The sequence below is a fragment of the Anabrus simplex genome, chromosome 9, assembly GCF_040414725.1.
Source record: "Anabrus simplex isolate iqAnaSimp1 chromosome 9, ASM4041472v1, whole genome shotgun sequence".
Classification (NCBI taxonomy): domain Eukaryota; kingdom Metazoa; phylum Arthropoda; class Insecta; order Orthoptera; family Tettigoniidae; genus Anabrus; species Anabrus simplex.
Window position 1 is genome coordinate 5,429,337 of NC_090273.1, and position 20,030 is coordinate 5,449,366.

General features: G+C 37.6%; 1 protein-coding gene and 1 long non-coding RNA gene across 3 annotated transcripts in view; one reads left to right on the top strand and one right to left on the bottom strand.

Annotated features, from left to right (window-relative positions):
• Positions 1-20,030, top strand: part of IntS1 (integrator complex subunit 1) — a 480,230-nt gene that overhangs the window by 242,139 nt on the left and 218,061 nt on the right. For both annotated transcript variants that reach the window (XM_067153509.2, XM_067153510.2), the window contains exon 18: positions 14,518-14,600. In XM_067153509.2, the coding sequence (XP_067009610.2) occupies positions 14,518-14,600 (83 nt within the window). The remainder of the gene's footprint in view (positions 1-14,517; positions 14,601-20,030) is intronic.
• Positions 3,232-8,163, bottom strand: LOC137502208 (uncharacterized). Its single transcript, XR_011018721.1, has 3 exons — positions 8,134-8,163; positions 3,734-3,868; positions 3,232-3,290 (listed from the first exon to the last, which is right to left on the bottom strand). It is a non-coding gene; the product is annotated as an uncharacterized lncRNA (long non-coding RNA).

Here is a 20,030-nt window from a genome sequence, read left to right on the forward strand (position 1 = left end):
AAACATTATCACCACATTTTACAAATAAAGACTTCAATAAACACTTTCCACTTCCACTACATTGTTCATCTGCGACACTATTAAACATAAAACCGACTGGTAAGTACCTATATAATAGATACAAATATAATAGGCCTACTAATTAATATATATATATATATGCATGATGTTACATTTGCAATTCATGCTTTTATCACATTCATGTCGTCGCATAACCAACATATTACTTCATATTTCAGGAACAAAGCCCTCTCATCCGAAACAATCCTCCTCTTAGCATTGAGGTTATATGGAAGTGGCAGTATGTTAAGTACGGTCGGCGATTTTTGTGGCGTCTCGAAATCGACAGCATGCAGAGCTGTCAAAGTTGTTTCACACCACATTGCTCTGCTGAGGGATAAGATTTATCAAGTTCCCCGCCACTCAGCAAGAAAGAATTAAACTGAGGGAACAGTTTTATAAAATAGCCAGATTTCCTCGTGTCATCGGAGCTTTAGACTGCACTCATGTCAGAATTGTATCACCAGGTATGCATTATGATCAATTATTATTATTATTATTATTATTATTATTATTATTATTATTATTATTATTCTCTTTTCTCTGTACAAATAAATTTTGTGTCACTCCTAGCTTTGAGCTTTTTTTGTGCTCAGGTGAACAGTTGCAGAATGGATACACTGATGTACACATTCAACTTCCACACCTAGAACCTAACATTGGAGTTTAAAATTTCAGTTGAAATGCTGCATGCATGCACTGAAGCCTGTGGTAAATGTGTGTAATACAGTGCATGAAAAACCTTACCTTTCTACACTAGGATGAGTACTCATACATGTATCCATTCTGTATTTGAAGGGCTATGGTATGTAACTGACCTTTTCGTGTTGTGCTCAGCTAAACAGCTGCAGGAAGGCTACACCAATGTGTACATTCAGTTTAAACAGTTAAATTTTAAGCTCCAAGGCTGGGTTTTCATTTTGAAGGTTGCACTCATGTATGGAAGACTGTCTTAAGGGAACTTGGATGTGGAAAAATTCATCAAAAAATAATATTTTGGTTTTTCATTTCTGTGTACAGGCTGAGTTTTCCTGAATTCATAGATATATAATATGTATGGGGTAGCACAACAAAATTGTATTTTTTTTTTTAAATATGGTGGAACTCATGCCAATCCCTCTCATCTGTCATTTATCGTTACAAGTTCAATACCTAGTTTTAGTCTTGTGCCAAAAAAGCTGTGGTCACTGGAAAGCAATAGCTATAGCCACAAACATTTCCCCTTCTATGAGGTTCTCAAGGCTATTAAAACCAATTTAACCAAAATAGGATGAAAGTGAATATGGAGCTGGAAAATTTTAAAACAGTTAAGGGTTAGTTGAACATCATGAAGTGTCTGTTTTGAGCTTCACTGAAAGTGATATTTTTCAAATTTTAGGTTCAGTTTCCTCTGGAACTGTAAGATCTTGTGCAAGCAAACTCAGCACTCTTCTTTAAAACCCTAATGGCTACAATAAAGGCTTACAGAAGTTACGAATTTTCCAAAAATATTAGTTACATGGTACTCACCCTCTCCAACTTCTTGAAGGAAAAAAATATTTTTTGAGAACCTATTTCAGTAAGGTACAATAAATATTTGGATACAATTGTAAGTCTTTATTTCAGGGAATAGTGTTATTAACTTGCATGAGAAGAATTATGGCTGATAAATTAATGTCTTCTTTCAAAATTTTATCTAAAGGTGATACAAAAATTTGAATTTCCAATTCTTACTCTTCTGATCCTGATTGATGAACCATAGGAGATATATTGTTCATAGTAGCCTACATGTGGATATTGCCCTAAATAGTATTGAAATGTGAGCAATGCTGGGTAGTTGTGGGACAAATACCAGTAATTTCATGGATATGGGTCTTTAGAAATAAGCCAATAAACATACAGATTCACATCCAGGTCACCTTAAAGGGTGAATGATTCTATGAAGGAGGTTAGGTTAGATAGAAAAGCAGGTAGCTTAGCTTTCTATCTGTTGATGGCAAATTTGTGCATGTAACCTTTCTGTATTCTTATTACTACTGTATGCAACTTACATTTTTGTACTCTTGACATATTAACTGCCACTTGTCATTCTCTCATTTCAGGGGGAGAGAACACTGAGATTTTCCGAAATAGGAAAGGATTTTTTTCCATGAATGTTCAGACTCTGTGTGATCCTGACTTAAAGATCACTGACATTGTTGCTCGATGGCCTGGTTCAACACATGATTCTACTATATTCAACAATTCTGTTCTAAGAGCTTGATTTGAGAGTGGTGTTATTGATGATGGGTAGCCTAATCATTGCAGACAGCGGCTACCCAAACAGGCCATATTTGATAACGCCACTAGCTGCACCCGATTCACCTGAAGAACAATTATTTAACGAATCACAAATTCGAACCAGAAACTGTGTAGAAAGGAGTTATGGTGTATGGAAAAGAAGATTCCCAATACTCTCCACAGGCATACGACTTCACCATAACAAAGTTCAGAGTATAGTGGTAGCAACAGCTGTACTACACAACATATGCTGCCTTAATAGTGACATGAACTTACCAGTGTTGGAGCCACATATTGAAAATGCAGTTCATGTTGTGAATAATGTACCTAATGCTAGGGAAACTCAGAATTTTAATAACTCTGTAAGAAATGCAATTATTTATGACCATTTCAAAAATTTAAGACAAATTCAAGGTTAACAACATGTTTTAATTGTCAAGAATGTAATGTACACATATACTTCATAAATAAATAAAAATATCACAGATTTTTTAAAACTATTTCTAACTCTAATTTAAACTTTTCCTTCACTAAATTGTGTTCATCTTCTTGTTGCTTCATTTTCAGTGCATGACTCTTCAGTATCAAATCATGTTCATTCATTTGCTTGATTTTTAATTCATGTTCTTTTTGAAGAAGAGTGGTTTGTAAATGGACAAGTTTCAACTTTGCTTCTGGCAGTCGATCCCACTTTTCACTGGTCATTAATCATCCAGTAGAGTCTTTTACTTTATCTGCAAGTATAATACCACACATTAAAAAAAAAACTGTTAATTTTACCAGTAGGTAATGTACATTATTACAAAACATGAGAAAATCTTGGCTGGCACATTGTGTGGAAGCACTAACTGGAACACATTTTTCTGTGTTCTGCACTTTTTAATCATTAACAGTTTAAATAAAAATACCTGTGTTTTTCTTAGTTGGAGTCGTCTTATTTGTCTTCTTGACATCCGATGATGTTGTCATACCTAGAAAATAAATGTTTCCCATCATTCTTCAAGAATTTACTTTAGTGCTTTACAAACATTCATTCCCACATACCTAAATGTGAATTCTAAGCCAGCAAACACTATCATGTGTCTTATCAGCTTATTATACATTCCCATATGCATACTGTTTTTAAAGAAATAGGTAGGAATATAAATTTAGTTTGTTATGAGGTGTGTGAATTTTTACATGAAAACCAAACAAACCTAATGGTAGAAATAAGTAACCCTTTCTTTAAATGCATGGAACTTAAGAATACAGCACATGTATGAATAATTATTCACCTAATATGCTGCAACTATGAAATAGTATATTATTTAACATTCATACATGTTCTTGTTTATTCAATTGGTCATGACAAAAACTAAAACCTGATATTTACCTATCAGAGAAATAAGCATGCTAACAGTATGTACAGACTCACCACAAACAGTAGGTTGAGGAAATAAATAATAATCATCATCATCATCATCATCATCCACTACAAATCTCAATTCTTCTGATATCGGTTGCCTCAACATAGCTGGCACATATTTACTCCAGTCATTGCTGGGAATTCCTAAAATAATGAATAATTATGAAAATGCATCCAACAAACTTATAAGATTTCACAGATTGCTATATGTATGTGCAACTATAAAAGTTTTTTTAAAAACATATCTATATATATATATATATATATATATATATATATATAAAAGTCATTGTATGTATGTGGGTGGGTTTGTACCACATCTCCTCCCAAACCATTGGAGCGATTTCAACCAAATTTGATACACTTATGACTTGGTATCAGGAGACAAACCGCGTGGGGGTAAGACATCCCAAACACCCCTGGGGGCGGGGGGGCGAGGGGGTCATATATAAAAATAAATGAAAATAGTGCCGAATCCATACTTTTCGGGGTCGCTGAGATCAATAGTGACACTCCAATTTTTTTAAAAGTTCAAGTTCAGCCCCTTTGTGGTGGGGGCGAGGGGGGCAGTGATATATATAAATAATCGAAAATAATATCGAATACATAGTTTTCAGGGTCGCCAAAGTGAATAGCGACACTCCGGATTTTCAGTATCAGTAGACAAACTACGTGGGGGTAAGACACGCCAGGAACCCTTAGGGGCGGGGGGCGAAGGGGGTCATAAATAAAAATAATGAAAATAGTGTCGAATCCACACTTTTCGGGGTCGCTGAGATGAATAGTGACACTCCGATATTTTTAAAAGTCCAAGTTCAGCCCCCTTTGGGGTGGGGGCGAGGGGGGAGTGATGTATACAAATAATCGAAAATAGTGTCAAATACATAGTTTTCGGGGTCGCCAAAGTGAATAGCGACACTCCGGATTTTTGGTATCAGGAGGCAAACCACGTGGGGGTAAGACACCCCAGAAACCCTTAGCGGCGGGGGGCGAGGGGGGTCATATATGAAAATAAATGAAAATAGTGTCGAATCCATACTTTTCGGGATCGCTGAGATGAATAGTGACACTCCAATTTTTTTTAAAGTTCAAGTTCAGCCCCTTTGTGGTGGGGGCGAGGGGGGCAGTGATATATATAAATAATCGAAAATAATATCGAATACATAGTTTTCAGGGTCGCCAAAGTGAATAGCGACACTCCGGATTTTTGGTATCAGGAGACAAACCGCGTGGGGGTAAGACATCCCAGGAACCCTTAGGGGCGGGGGGCGAGGGGGGTCATATATAAAAATAAATGAAAATAGTGTTGAATCCATACTTTTCGGGGTCGCTGAGATGAATAGTGACATTCCAATATTTTTAAAGTCCAAGTTCATCCCCCTTTGAGGTGGGGGCGAGGGGGGAGTGATATATACAAATAATCGAAAATAATGTCGAATACATAGTTTTCGGGGTCGCCAAAGTGAATAGCGACAATCCGGATTTTCAGTATCAGGTGACAAACCACGTGGGGGTGAGACACGCCAGGAACCCTTAGGGGCGGGGGGTGAGGGGGTCATAAATAAAAATAAACGAAAATAGTGACGAATCCACACTTTTCGGGGTCGCTGAGATGAATAGTGACACTCCGATTTTTTTAAAAAGTCCAAGTTCAGCCCCCTTTTAGGGTGGGGGCGAGGGGGGAGTGATATATACAAATAATCGAAAATAGTGTCAAATACATAGTTTTCAGGGTCGCCAAAGTGAATAGCGACACTCCGGATTTTTGGTATCAGGAGGCAAACCACGTGGGGGTAAGACACCCCAGGAACCCTTAGGGGCGGGGGCGAGGGGTGTCATATATAAAAATAAACGAAAATAGTGTCGAATCCATACTTTTCGGGATCGCTGAGATGAATAGTTATACTCCGAATTTTTTAAAAGTCCAAGTTCAGCCCCCTTTGGAGTAGGGGCGAGTGATATATACACATAATCGAAAATAGTGTCGAGTCCATACTTTTCGTGGGCGCTTAGGTGAATAGTGACATCCCGAGAATTTTTAAATTCCAAGTTCAGCCCCCTTTAGGGTGGGGGACAAGGGGGGAGTGATGTATAAAAATAATCGAAAAGAATGTCGAGTACTCTTCGGGGTCGCTGAGATGAATACTGACACTCCGAATTTTTACTATCAGGAGACAAACCACGTGGGAATAAGACACCCCAGGAACCATTAGGGGTGGGGGGGCGGGGGGCTTGAGATATGAAAATCATCAAAGTAGTGTCGAATACATACTTTTTGGGGTTGCTGAGATGAATAGTGACACTCCAATTTTTTAAGTCCAAGTTCAGACCCTTTGGCGTGGGGGCGAGGGGGAAGTGATATATACATGTAATCGAAAATTGTGTCGAATACGTAGTTTTCGGGGCCACCAAAGTGAATAGCGACACTCCGGATTTTTAGTATCAGGAGACAAACCACGTGGGGATAAGACACCCCAGGAACCATTAGGGGCGGGGGGCAAGGGGGGTCATAAATAAAAATAAACGAAAATAGTGTCGAATCCATACTTTTCGGGGTCGCTTAGATGAACAGTGACATCCCGGGAAATTCTTAATTTCAAGTTCAGCCCCCTCTAGGGTGGGGGGCAAGGGGGAGTGATATATAAAAATAATCGTAATTAGTGTCGAATCCACAGTTTTTAGGGTCGCTGAGGTGAATAGTGGCACTCTGGACTTTTAAGGTACAAATTAAGGCCCCTTTTGTGGTGAGTGGTTAGGAAGGGCGTTAGATATAAAATAATTGAAAATAATGTCACATCCATGGTTTAAAGTGTCGCTTAAATGAGGAGTGACACTCCGGTTGTCGTTTAAGTCCAAGTTGATCCCCAATTTCCAGGCGGGTGAGAAGGAGTCAAGTACAGAAAATATCCAAATGACCGAGATTAAGGATGTTTTTTTCTACGTTCCAGTATAACTGTCAGCAGAACTTAATACAAATATTACCTATTACCTGAAAAAAATACTAAGGGGGAAAGACACCCCTTGAATCCTTAGATAAGGGTACGAAATGTAATTAAGACTGAAAATGACCGATATTAGTGTTGAATCCATACGTTACGGGACTAGGGGAACAATTTCAAACAAACTTGGTCACTTATGATTTATGACTTATTATCAGGAGACAAAGTGCGTGGAGGTATGACAACCCTAGCACACCTACGACGGGATGAGGTGTAGAAATAATCGAAAATAGTGTCGAATCCATTCTTTTCGGGGTCGCTGAGATGAATAGTAACGCTCCAATTTTTTTAGAAGTCAAATTTCTGCCTCCTTTCGCATAGCGGTGAGAAAAAGTGAAAAACAAAATTTCGAAAATGACCGAGAGAATGGACGCATGTGTGTATACTGGACCTACTGTCTCGAGAAATATACCCTAGGGGTAAGAGACTCCTAGCCTCTAAAGTAGGGGCGAAATGTAAATATTAACCGAAAATGACCGAAATTTGTGTCTAATCCATATTTTTCGGGGTCGCTGAGATGAACTGTAACACTCTGGATGCCGTTTAAGATAAAGTTCAGTCCTACTCGGCAGGCGGATGAGAACTGGCAAAAAATTGAAAACGTCCAAAGGGACAGAGTTTAAGGATGTGTGTATGTTTTAGCATATCTCTCAATCAAACTTGGTATACACATAACTTACTATATAGAAAACATTACTGTGGAGGTCAGATACACCTAGCCCCCGCTGGTGTTGGGGAATGAGAGGGGCTGACGTGCAAAAATAAGGAAAATAACCAATATTAATGTCGAAATCCATTGCTTATGTGTTGCTGATACGAACTGTGACGCTGTGGATAGCGTTTAAGTCCACGTTCAGCCTCCATCGAGGCAGGAGCTGAGAAGGGCTTAAAAGTAAATAGTATAAAATGACCGAGATTAGTGTTTACTCGATAATTAAATAATCTAAAACTTGAAGTCAGATACATCTAAATAACTATAAAACTACATGATAAGTCGTAAAATCAACATCTCAAAAAGAATTCTATAAGCATTCACTTCACACTCAACTAACTGGTAATACAAATATTAAATGTAAACATTCAAAAACTATCCGGGCAACGCCGGGTACTACAGCTAGTTTATAATAAACAATTAAAAGGCATCATCTGGGTCACTGAACAGCACAATGATATGGGTTGCCTCAACATTGATGGCGCAGTTAAAAAAAGGAAAGCCCTTTACAGATGTAATTCTGAAAACTGGTCAGAGTGCCAGTACTACAAATTTCAAGCAATTAAAATCATTTTAAAATTTGAATAATTCATTCTTCTACAATATTATAACTCACATTATCTATACCTTTGATATGTTCATGACAAATAAAACAATCCCTCTATGCATATGATTCACTTTATAGAACAGTTACTGACCTGATAAGCTGCTGTCTTTCCCAGTGTTACTACATTCTGCAATAGCATTACCACTGGAACCTGAAATATTAATATATGAATTAGAGCAGCACAGTGAAAAACATTTAGGTTTTTAAATATTCAGACACATTATATCTATTTAGGCCTACCACCATAACTCAATGAATCACAAATATGAACCAGAAACTATATACGAAAGACTGCCAGTCTATGGAAAAGAAGATTCAAGTAAGGTACGCTAGGGTGGAGTATAAGTGAAATCACCAACTTTTTGGAAATCCTTCTTTATTTCTTAATCCGTTTACCCGCCAGGGTTGGTTTTTCCCTCGGACTCAGCAAGGGATCCCACCTCGACCGTTTCAAGGGCAGTGTCCTGGAACGCGATACTTTGGGTCGGGGATACAACTGGGGATGAGGACTAGTACCTTGCCCAGGCGGCCTCACCTGCTATGCTGAACAGGGGCCTGGTAGAGGGATGGGACGATTAGAACGGATAGGCAAGGAAGAGGGTAGGAAGCAGCGTCCGTGACCATCCTGGCATTTGCCTGGAGGAGAAGTGGGAAACCACGGAAAAACCACTTTGAGGATGGCTGTGGTGGCAAATAATCACGATCCAGAACCACTACACTACAGAGGCAGACTTTTTCAAAATCATTTCAGAAAAAAATAGGTAAAGAACTGACAGGGAATCTACCACCTGGGCAACAGCCCTAACTGCAGATCAGTGGTGAATGAATGAAATTACATCCTAGGTTGGAGTATATAATAATTGTATATTACAACAAACAAATCAGCAATGACCCAGTTAGGAAATGACACACCATGTAAGATGAAATACAGATACGGTAATTTTTGTGAAGGAATCATTAGGCTACAAGATAGAAAAATGAGATATAATTATATAAATGTATGGGAAACTAGAATAAAAAACCACCGAAGGATAATATCAAGGATTAAGTGAAATGAATGAACCCTCTTACACAGAAAATAGAACACTGATCTTCACTCTACAAAATAAACTCGTCGCCATAAGATCTGTGTCGGTGCGATGTAAAGCAAATTGTAAAAACAAAAAATCAGTTACTGACCTGACCCACAGCTATCTTTCTCATTGTAGCTGCAACCAGCAATAGCAATATCACTTGAATCTGAAATTAACAGAGAAATATGGGCAATATTTCAATAGTATCGAGCCACTTAAATGAATTATAGCCTACTTCAATTTAACATGCAGTAGTCTAGCCTATATAACATTTTACAAAATGAAAGCAAATGGAATATATGCCTACTTACTCTGCACTACATTAATGTCGTCACAGTCATAAACTGAAACGACCGGGCGAGTTGGCCGTGCGCGTAGAGGTGCGTGGCTGTGAGCTTGCATCCGGGAGATAGTAGGTTCGAATCCCACTATCGGCAGCCCTGAAAATGGTTTTCCGTGGTTTCCCATTTTCACACCAGGCAAATGCTGGGGCTGTACCTTAATTAAGGCTACGGCCGCTTCCTTCCAACTCCTAGGCCTTTCCTATCCCATCGTCGCCATAAGACCTATCTGTGTCGGTGCGACGTAAAGCCCCTAGCAAAAAAAAAAAAAAAAAAAAAACAAACTGAAATGAACCCATCAATTTGAACCCCAATTAACTCTTTCAGTTCTTCGTCAACTGGTATTATCAGCAATGGCTTACTTAGACCACCCTCTGTACCTCGAAGAGCACATTTTTTGTCCGCATACTTCTTTTTGGTGATTTTTTTCATATTTATACTTATTTTTTAGCACATAAGCATCTCTGTGCACTGCACCACTCCTGGCGTTGAATGTATCCGCAATTTTGTTCCACCTTTGAGTTTTCCTATTCCACAATAATTTATCTGATTGTTTACATTCTATTATATGCTTATAATTTTTTACAATCTCCAATAAAATGCAAACTTCTTGCGAACTGAAGTTTGCAGTACACTTATTGGAATCACATTTTCCGTTCATTTTTCTCAATTATCTTGGCTGATAAACGATGTATAACCTACAAGTCAATCAACCATAGGCTACGGATGTAAACAAAGATGAGAAATTGAATCATTGCCCATGCGCAAGCATTACCAACTTTGGAGATGTTCAGCTTAGTAAAGCTGCACATGGTCCCCCTACTGTGAAACTCGTAGTGTTTAAACCAAAGCGTAAGCCTTGCTTAAGCGGCAGGCGTGGCTTACTAAAGCTTCGGCTTAAACTCGAACTGTGAAACCGGGCCTAAGTAAGCTTCTGCCTTAAGTGTGCACACTGCTCATTCAAAACAGCGCGTCAGAGTAGGGATTGAATAGCTGGAATACTACGATGACCAATGTGTTACGTACCAGCAGTATCAGAAAATGTATGAACCAGAGGAATGGCATGCTAAGGAATAAAGTTTTCTAACTCCCCAGCTATTCCCGCCAATGTTCAGTCAGACTGTTATACTCGGTTCACAGTAGTAGTCCCATCTATCGGAGTTGAGAGGCAGCATAAGAGACAAAGAACATCACAACCAACTATGGTCAAAGTAATGTTATTGTTGATCAATGTTATGCGCTTTCGATATTGTAGGCCTTCACATTTAGTTTTCTTCCGACTCTGAAATACCACTCTTACCATAATCGGTACGGTAAAGCTGAATAAAACATAAATGATTGGAAATTGCATTCTCTATAACTTTTGTTATTTAATACTTTTTGATACGTACTTTTTGATAGACTTATTTAAAAATTACATTTTAAGGGCCTTCCCCTAAACTACAATTTCATCCAGGGTGAATAATTTTTTTATAGCTTAGACTGTTGTTTCTTATTCCCCGACTCTGTATACCAATTTTCATTAAATCCTGTTAACCAATTTTCTCGTGGCTCGGAGTTGATATGGACTTAGCAACAAAATTACAAATTCATGAATATCTGTGTTATCATAGCAGGTAGGTAAAAATGTATAAGACATAAATGGTCGGAAATTTAATTCTATATAACTTTAATTATGTAGTATTTATTGATAGGACCACTAAAATATAAATATTTGAGAATTAAATTTTAGGCCTTCCCTTAAACTACCATTTCACTCAGCATGAATAAAATTATTTATAACCTAGATTGTAGAAACTTATTTTCCGACTTTGCATACCAATTTTCATTAATATAGGACCACTAATAACATAAATACAGTAGAAGTTCGCTATAGCGAGTACGACACATAACGAGAAATCCGTTATAGCGACGACTTTTTTCTGTCCCTTCAAAATTCCTATATTAAACTCTGTATCGTCCTTCGGTTACAACGAGAACCCTATCACTGGCGCATCCGTTATTACGAGCGATAAAGCGCGCGCGAATTTTTCCGTTACCAATATATATGCACCCCAGATCGATTACCTTCCGCATCCTTTCCTCGCTATGTTCACTAGCGATTTCTCTCGTCGACATTCGAAGGCGATGTCGTAGTCGATTAGTAATACCCGTCGACAGCTGTTCCGTAAAGAAACTTCGAAATGAAAGAGAACATATTTTCCTAATAAATGCGTAAATAACGTGTCCGATAACGGTTGTTAACTCGTTAAAAATTAAGGCTGACTAAACGACCGCTTAATTTTGAGGCTAAATACTGCAGTTAAGTAAGAATGGGATACACCTTGAGATATGGCAGAGTGCTGATTGATTTCAGAGGTTAGTTTATATTTTTTGCTGCGTCTGGTTAAATTACGGAAAGGCTATTATGAAAATTTATAGGGAGAAAGTTATAATTTCTCTACTGGCGCTTGAAGTGTGTTTTCATCATACGTATAGTACGGTTAAGTTAGGTGATGCTGTTTGAATAAGAAAACTGAAACGTTTGCAACAAAATGCTATCGATCATCATCGGTACGGTACAGTTTTCTCACTTTGTGCATTTGCGAGCTCTCTCCTTGACATTCAAAGGCGATGTTGGAGTTTATTAGTAATACCCATTGACTGCTGTTCTCTAAAGAAAATTTGAAATGAAAGAGGAAAACACGTTTTCGTAATAAATGCGTAAATAACGTGGCCGATAGCAGTTGTTAACTCGTTAAAAATAAAGACTGAAGTAAACGATATCTTAATTTTAATGTTATATACGGAAATTAAGTAAGAATGTGATATACCTCAAGATATGGCAGAGTACAGTACATCACTGATTTCAGAGGATATTTCATATCTTCTTGCGTCTAGTTACAGCTATTTACATGTAAATTTTTCACGAGGAGGTTATTTCTCTACATGCGTTTCAAATATGTTTTCATGATAGGCTACATATACGGTTGGGTTAGGTGACGCTGTTTGAAGAAGAAAGCTGAGGTGTTTGCCACAGAAATCTCTGGAATGATACCGTATTTCTCCGAATCCGCAAGACTTTTTTTCTCTCAGAATCTCATGCGAAAACTTGAGGGTTGTTGCATTTGCGGCCTAACAGTAAGTTAATGGATACGACTGGCAACTACCGTTGTAACCACGCTGCTTCTTTTCACATGCGCTCTGAACTCGTTGACAATAAACGACCGCCTCTTTACTACACATCGCTAACCGCGACAACCGGTTGTACAGTGCCTGTGTGTTTCTCAAATCTGCTGAATGGCATCAAAACATGCAACCCTTCGAATTCTTAGAAAAGCCATGGCTACTCAGTGGCAGAGTCATAACGCGTCTATTGTACTTGACGCTTAGTAAAATTAAGTTTTATAGACAGCAGGAATATTTTCGTGATGGATAGTCGTATTGTAAAGATACGTGAAAAAGGTATTGCCGGCAAATTTTCAACGGGTTCTAGTCGATATTATGATGCCAGTTTTAAGTTAATGTTTCTTAAACACTCGAAAATGTAGAATAATTGTGCAGCCGCAAGAAAATACGGCATAGGCCTAACTAAAGCCATTATTTGGCGTTAGCGTGAACACAAAGAGCTAAAAAAATGCATACTGTACAAAAAATGCATTCAGTGGTCCGCAACAAGGACGCTTTAAAGAAGTCGAAGATGAAATTATGAGGTATGTGCACGAAAACGCAACTGCGGAATGGCCATACCGTGGCGCATTAAACTCGTTCGTTGACTTTTCAACATTCGCGATTAGGTCTATACATTGCTAGCCGCTGAATTTGGCCGAACCCGACAAGCGAGACGTGCGTGTAGCGGTAGCCGGTTACATCTGACGCTGCATAAAATAACAGTTTTATAGACAGCAGGAATAATTCCCTGATGGATCGTTGTATTGTAGAGACTCATGGAATAGGCATTGCCGGAAAATTTTCAGCAAGTTCTCTTCGGTATTTTGATGCCAATTTTAAGTTAATGGTCCTTAAACACGCGGAAATAAAGAATAATTGTGCAGCTGCAAAAATAAAAAAATAAAAAATACGGCGTGACGAAAGTCTATGTTCGGCTTCTGAAAATAGTCTAAAATTGCGTAGGCCTACTGTACAACAAGGCGTTCATATGATTTTACAAGCTTCTTTTTGAGCCTGACTTAAATTTTTGAAGGAAAAAGTGGGGTTCATCTTGGATTCGAGAAATACGGTACTATATTTTTTTCAGAATGAAATTTATTAAACATACACTTTCAAGTAGTATCGAATTACGAAAAAAAACAAGTAAGCTGTAGTGTGGATATCATCTACGGAAACGCAAGTTTAGAACAAACTGATTGCCGTTTCATACCGATTTTAATGTGCATGAAGGGTTTTCCGACTTTTAAAACAAACTTTACAATGGCAACAAAAATCGGATATAACAACAATCCGTTATAGCGAGTAAATTTTTCGCTGTTATGAATTCTCGCTATAACGGTCTTCTACTGTATTTGAAAATTAAATTTTAGGCCTTCTCCTAAACTACCATTTCTATCAGCGTAAATAAAAATTATTCATTGCCTAGATTGTAGCGACATATTCCCCGACTTTACATACCGATTTTCATTAAATTCTCTTTAGCAGTTTTCTAGTGATGCGTGTACCTGTACATACATACATACATACATACATACATACATACAGACAGACAGACAGACAGACAGAAATTATGGAAAAGTAAAACGTGCATTTCCTTGTTACTGTGGAAATGACCGATACAGAAATACCATTCTTTTCAAATTCTGAGCAATGTACAGACAAAACTCTTATTATATATATATTCTTACATCTTATAGAACTCATAGATTGTCTCATGTTTTTACTGCTAGGCCAGAGTGAATGTTGTGAAATTGAGTTTGTTACAGTAAATAGGCAGTAATTTTTTCAGCCCTATGTGAATTTAGCATTAATAAATTAAGGTTTCATCACCATTTTGTTATAAATTTACCTGAAATTTTAATTGATTGTTGCAAATTGTTCAGTAATAACTTGCTAACATTTTCTCTTCAGGGTCTTAAGCAGATTTTATCATCTGTAGCTGTTGATGAAGAAACAATGGATGTTGAAATGTTACCTGATCCTAATAACGACAGGTATGTAATATATCATGTAGAGAAATATTGCTACCTACTTCTTTGTAGCACATCAGTCTCTATGTGATTACAATTATATAGTGTTTTGCTGATTTGGGGGGCTAAAATCAAAAGTGGATCAAATCCATATCCTATTGTTATTTTCATTTATAGGAAGAGCAGTTAGGGATTGGAATAATTTGCCAAGGGAGATGTTTCATAAATTTCCAACTTCTTCAAAATTATTTAAGAAAAGACCAGGAAAACAACAGATAGGGAATCTGCTGTCTGGGCGACTGGCCTAAATGCAGATCAGTGGTGATTGATTGATTGATTGATTGATCGATTGATTGATTGATTGATTGATTGGGATAAATGTTAGTGAAGTCAAATAAGATTAATTTGACTGTTTAGAAAAGGACAGGCATAACTACAGTTGAGCTTTATGTAGATACTATCAAGGTATTGATCAGGAAATGCATATTTATCTTTGAATCAAACAAGTGCCTATCTACTCGCAGTACTCCAGACAGTGGATTATGATTCGAAGATAGACCTGCATTTTCTGATCAAAATTATGACAATATATGAAAAGCTAAAAATGTAGTTGTCTGTGTAATCCTGAGCAATCAAAATTCTGGATTAGAGATGAAAGATTTACCATGTTTATTCACGTAATTTTCTTTTTTTTTTTTTTTGCTTTTGTTTGTTTGCTAATCAATATTTTACCTCAATAAATGGGGGGAATTATGTTAATTTTGATTTTGAATCTAAAATATTGATGGAATTCCACTACTTCTGTGTATAAAGAACTATAAATTGTACATGTATGTATTCTACACTGTTCTTTAACAAATTCATGATCGTATTCTGAGTCTTACTGGCTACCTTCATTGGAAGGCAGGATTTCTAAAATTGTAAAAACTAAAGAAAACAATAAATAGTGAACACTTGACATTTACATATAATTTATTCTTATAAAATTTTTCCACCTATTCAATACATTCTTTTTGCAGTGCATATATTTACATTACATTAAGTCGCTTGGAACCAGTTTCGACGCTACTCGGGGTCATCATCAGCCATAATCAAATAAATACACATTTTAGTCGTAATATCCTAAAACAATATGTATTCTATTAATGAACAGCATAAAACTAATGACATGAATTGTATGAACAATTATAATATGTGCCGTCGTGATGAGAAGTTGAATTGGACCAAGCGCTATGGTTCTGTGTATGTTACAGATGTTAAAATGTTATGTAGTAATAAATGTACACAATATCATACCTGCCGAGTATTCCATTTTTTCCATAAAATGTATGGATTTTGAGTGTGTTTTACAGTTGTACGGATGAACAACGTTATTGTACAGATTTTGAATATCCCTGCCTGGGTTTTGCTTTCTGCAGTCAAATCAGATTTGTTTGACTTTCGATAGTAGCTGATAAGAGATGCAGTGTTTGAGATTCGACCAGTAAATGTATCGTTAATCACATTATCGATTATCACCGTGCTTTTGTCACCTGTTCGACCTCAACTGCTACTTCATTCACGGAGATGTTCCCAAACAAGTAGCAGGCTGTGATTTTGAAGAAAAGAAATCCGTGAAAAGTAGCTCGCTGTGAATTTATGTATAACAACTTTCGTAACTGCATCGTGCTTCGTAGCAGTTGTGAAGGGCTTTGTTTGAGTGTGGGTGTGAGTAGTTCTGAAACTCTTGGAATTGTGTGATGAATTTATTGGCGATTTAGTATGTTTAGTGGTAAATGAAATGGCGTATGGCTTTTAGTGCCGGAAGTGTCCGAGGACATGTTCGGCTCGCCAGGTGCAGGTCTTTCGATTTGACTCCCGTAGGCGACCTGCGCGTCGTGATGATGAAATGATGATGGAAACAACACATACACCCAGCCCCGGTGCCAGCAAAATTAACCAATGATGGTTAAAATTCCCGACCCTGCCGGGAATCGAACTCGGGACCCCTGTGACCAAAGGCCAGCACGCTAACTATTTAGCCATGGAGCCGGACATTTTTAGTGGTGTTCGTAATGAATTCAACTAAGAAACGATATTATCAGTCTTGTAGGGAGGCATATTCTGCTTAATTTCCTTGTTTTATACGATCACGGAAAGTGTTCCCAGTATTCAGTAGAAACATATGAGCCCTCATCAAGATGTAAATTTGTGTAGGTATTTAATTTCAGGGGTGATCATAATATATATTTGACTTGTATTAATATTGTTTATAATCTACCCCCTTGCCGTCCTTTTTCATTACGTCTCAAGACTTTGTGACGCATGCGCGTCTTGTTAAAAAAAAAAATCCGCTTTAGGATCTTCCGGATTTTCTTTTTGGAAGTTGGTGGGTATGGATTAGGATAAAAGTACCTGAGTAATTACAATAAATTATGCTAAAATGTCGATGTACAAATCTAAGTTGTGGCCACAACATAGATTGTAATACCTACAGAATTTACTAGAGAGAATCACTTGTATACTATTTGTACTTCAACATTTTAGCATAATTTATTGTAATTACTCAGGTACTTTTATCCTAATGTGTCCATTTATTGCTACATAATAACACTTTAACATCTGTAACATACACAGAACCATAGCGCTTGGTCCAATTCAACTGCTCATCACGGCACATATTATAATTGTTCATACAATTCATGTCATTAGTTTTATGCTGTTCATTAATAGGATACGTATTGTTTTAGGATATTTCAACTAAAATGTGTATTTATTTGATTATGGCTGATGACCCCGAGTAGGGTCGAAACTGGTTCCAAGCGACTTAATGTAATGTAAATATATGCATTGCAAAAAGAATGTATTGAATAGGTGGAAAAATTTTAAAAGAATAAGTTGTATGTAATCTCAGTTCAATACGGATCAATCAAAAATGAAATTTATAACCCTTGAACATGACGTTTAGGCCTACATGTACTGTATTGTAAATATAATCAGTTTTATTTACTAATGTATTACATCATTTGTTTAATCTCATTAACTCCTCTCATGAGGTTGACATGACGGGCATTCGGTCGTAAAACCTTGCTATGAAAATTCATCTTACTTCATACTCGACCTCGTAGAGAAAAGGGATAAGGTTAGGATATATAGTGTTTATTATATTATATTATGCAATATTAATACAAAAAACTTAATGGCCAGTCATTAGTCTCTGTCAGTTGAACATTAGGCCTATCACAAAGTAAATCTAATCGCTGCTTTTATTTGAATTATCGTCATCTTATGCTGTCAACTTCCCTACTGCTGGTGTTGTCATCATCCCAAAGGATATAAACTTTGCTGCCATTGAGAACATTTGAGATCCCAGATTTTTTGAAACTTTTCAAAATACAGTAGAAGTCCGCTCTAGCGAAAACTCAGTGATAACGATAGCATTTCTTTTTTTTCCGTCCCTTGAAAATTCCTATATTTAACTGTGTATTAGCATTTGGTTACAGCGATAACCATATAATTGATGCATCTGTTATTACGAGCGATTAAGCGCGTGTAATTTTTTCCATGGTCAATATTTATGCACTCCAGCGATTATATTGAACGTGATCATCTCTGATATAGGTATTTCGCTATATGCATGAGTGAACACTCGTCAGCGTTCAAACTCAAAGGCAATATCGGAGTCAAATAGTAATACCCGTCGACTGGTATTTTATAAGCACAATTTAAAATGAAAAACAACATATTTCTGTAATAAATGTGTAAATAACGAGGTCGATAGTGGTAGTTAACTTGTTAGAAATAAAGGCTGAAGTAAACAATCGCTTAATTTTAAAACTACATGTACTGAAATTAACCAAGAATGTGATACACCTCAGAATATGGCACAGAGTGGATGATTGATTTCAGAGGTTAGTTTATTCAGTAAAACCTCGTTAGGCATTTCTGCAGGGGACAAGGAAAGATAACGTGTTAAGCAAGAAAATGTACTCTTCGATACACGAATAAAAACTATCCAACACGAATATGTAAATGCTTGGTATGTTATTTTTCCGACATGTGTGCATTTTATGTTGTGTGTGCACGATTACAGTGAAAGATATAGGCTGTCTACCATTTCTAAAGATGTTATGAGAGTATCAACAGGCGTGACAAAGACAAAAGAACAAATATCAAAACCTTTTCCACTGGGGCTTATTAATAAAAATAGTCGGAACGCACCTGCTACCACAGATACAGCACACCATAGAGAGAGCAGTGGCAGCAAGTCAACGACAGACATAGAGCAAACCAGAGACGACAATAGTGACAGGTTGGAGACGCAAGTGGGCCAAGTAAGCAAGGGCGACAAAGTACTTAAAGACGAGGAGTTGGAAGAAAAAATTATGGAAAAAATCAACCGGCAACTACAAACCATGATGGAGGATATCACAAACAGCATTAAAACGTTAATAAAAGAGGAAATAAGGAATGAAACCGGAAGATCAATGACATCACAACAAACGGATGCAAACACACCGGGAGCAATAAACCCTATCACAGAGGAGAGGAGCGAATACGAAATAAGGGAAGAAGAACGCAAGACAAGACAAACATACTCAAGAGGAACGATAGAATCCAAGGAGGAAATAGCGATTGAGATGGTTACCGGAACCGAAAGAAATGCTAAACCCAGTACGGATGAAAACATAAAGCGGAGGGAAGAAGAACGACAGTGGACGAGAGTGATGAGAGGAAGAAAGGGACCCAGGAGCAGACGAGTATCGGAGGAGGAAGGAGAAAAAGAAACAAGAGAAAGGATAAGAGGCACAAGACAAGGGGAAAGCAAGCTGAAAGCAGTGCAGGGAGACGCGTGGCTATATCTGGGAAATCTGACCCCGGAAACCACGGAAGAAGACATAGAAGAATACCTAAAGGAAAATGGGGTGTCTGGAACAATAAACTGTCGAATGGTTAGTGACACCAATACCAGGAGAGCGTTCAAAATAGGCATCCCAATGAAAGAACATGACAAAGTATATGAGGGGGCATTTTGGCCAAAGGACGTCATATGCCGGCCCTTTCGAGATCGCTGGAGGTACAGGAATAGATCATAGGATGGAACCGGATCAAGTGAAAGTTCTCAACTGGAACGTAGAAGGGCTAGAAGGCTTATTAAGACAGATGCCGAGAGACATTTTCAGTGAGTTCGACATCTGTATACTGACAGAGACATTCATTACCGCGGAATCAAAGTGTGAAGTGAAAGGATTCTATAACATTCACGCATTTGCGAGGAAAGGCGATAGAGGAAGGCCGTCAAGTGGAGTAACATGCGTAATCAACTCGAAATTTACCCCGTTTGAAACAATTCTCAAGGAGGAGAATCAATTGGTGATTAAAACAAAAATAGGAACACTAGTAGGCGTATACTACAGACCAGAGTGCAGCGCAGTAGACATAGTAGGCGGTATACAGAGAGCATTAGACACTATA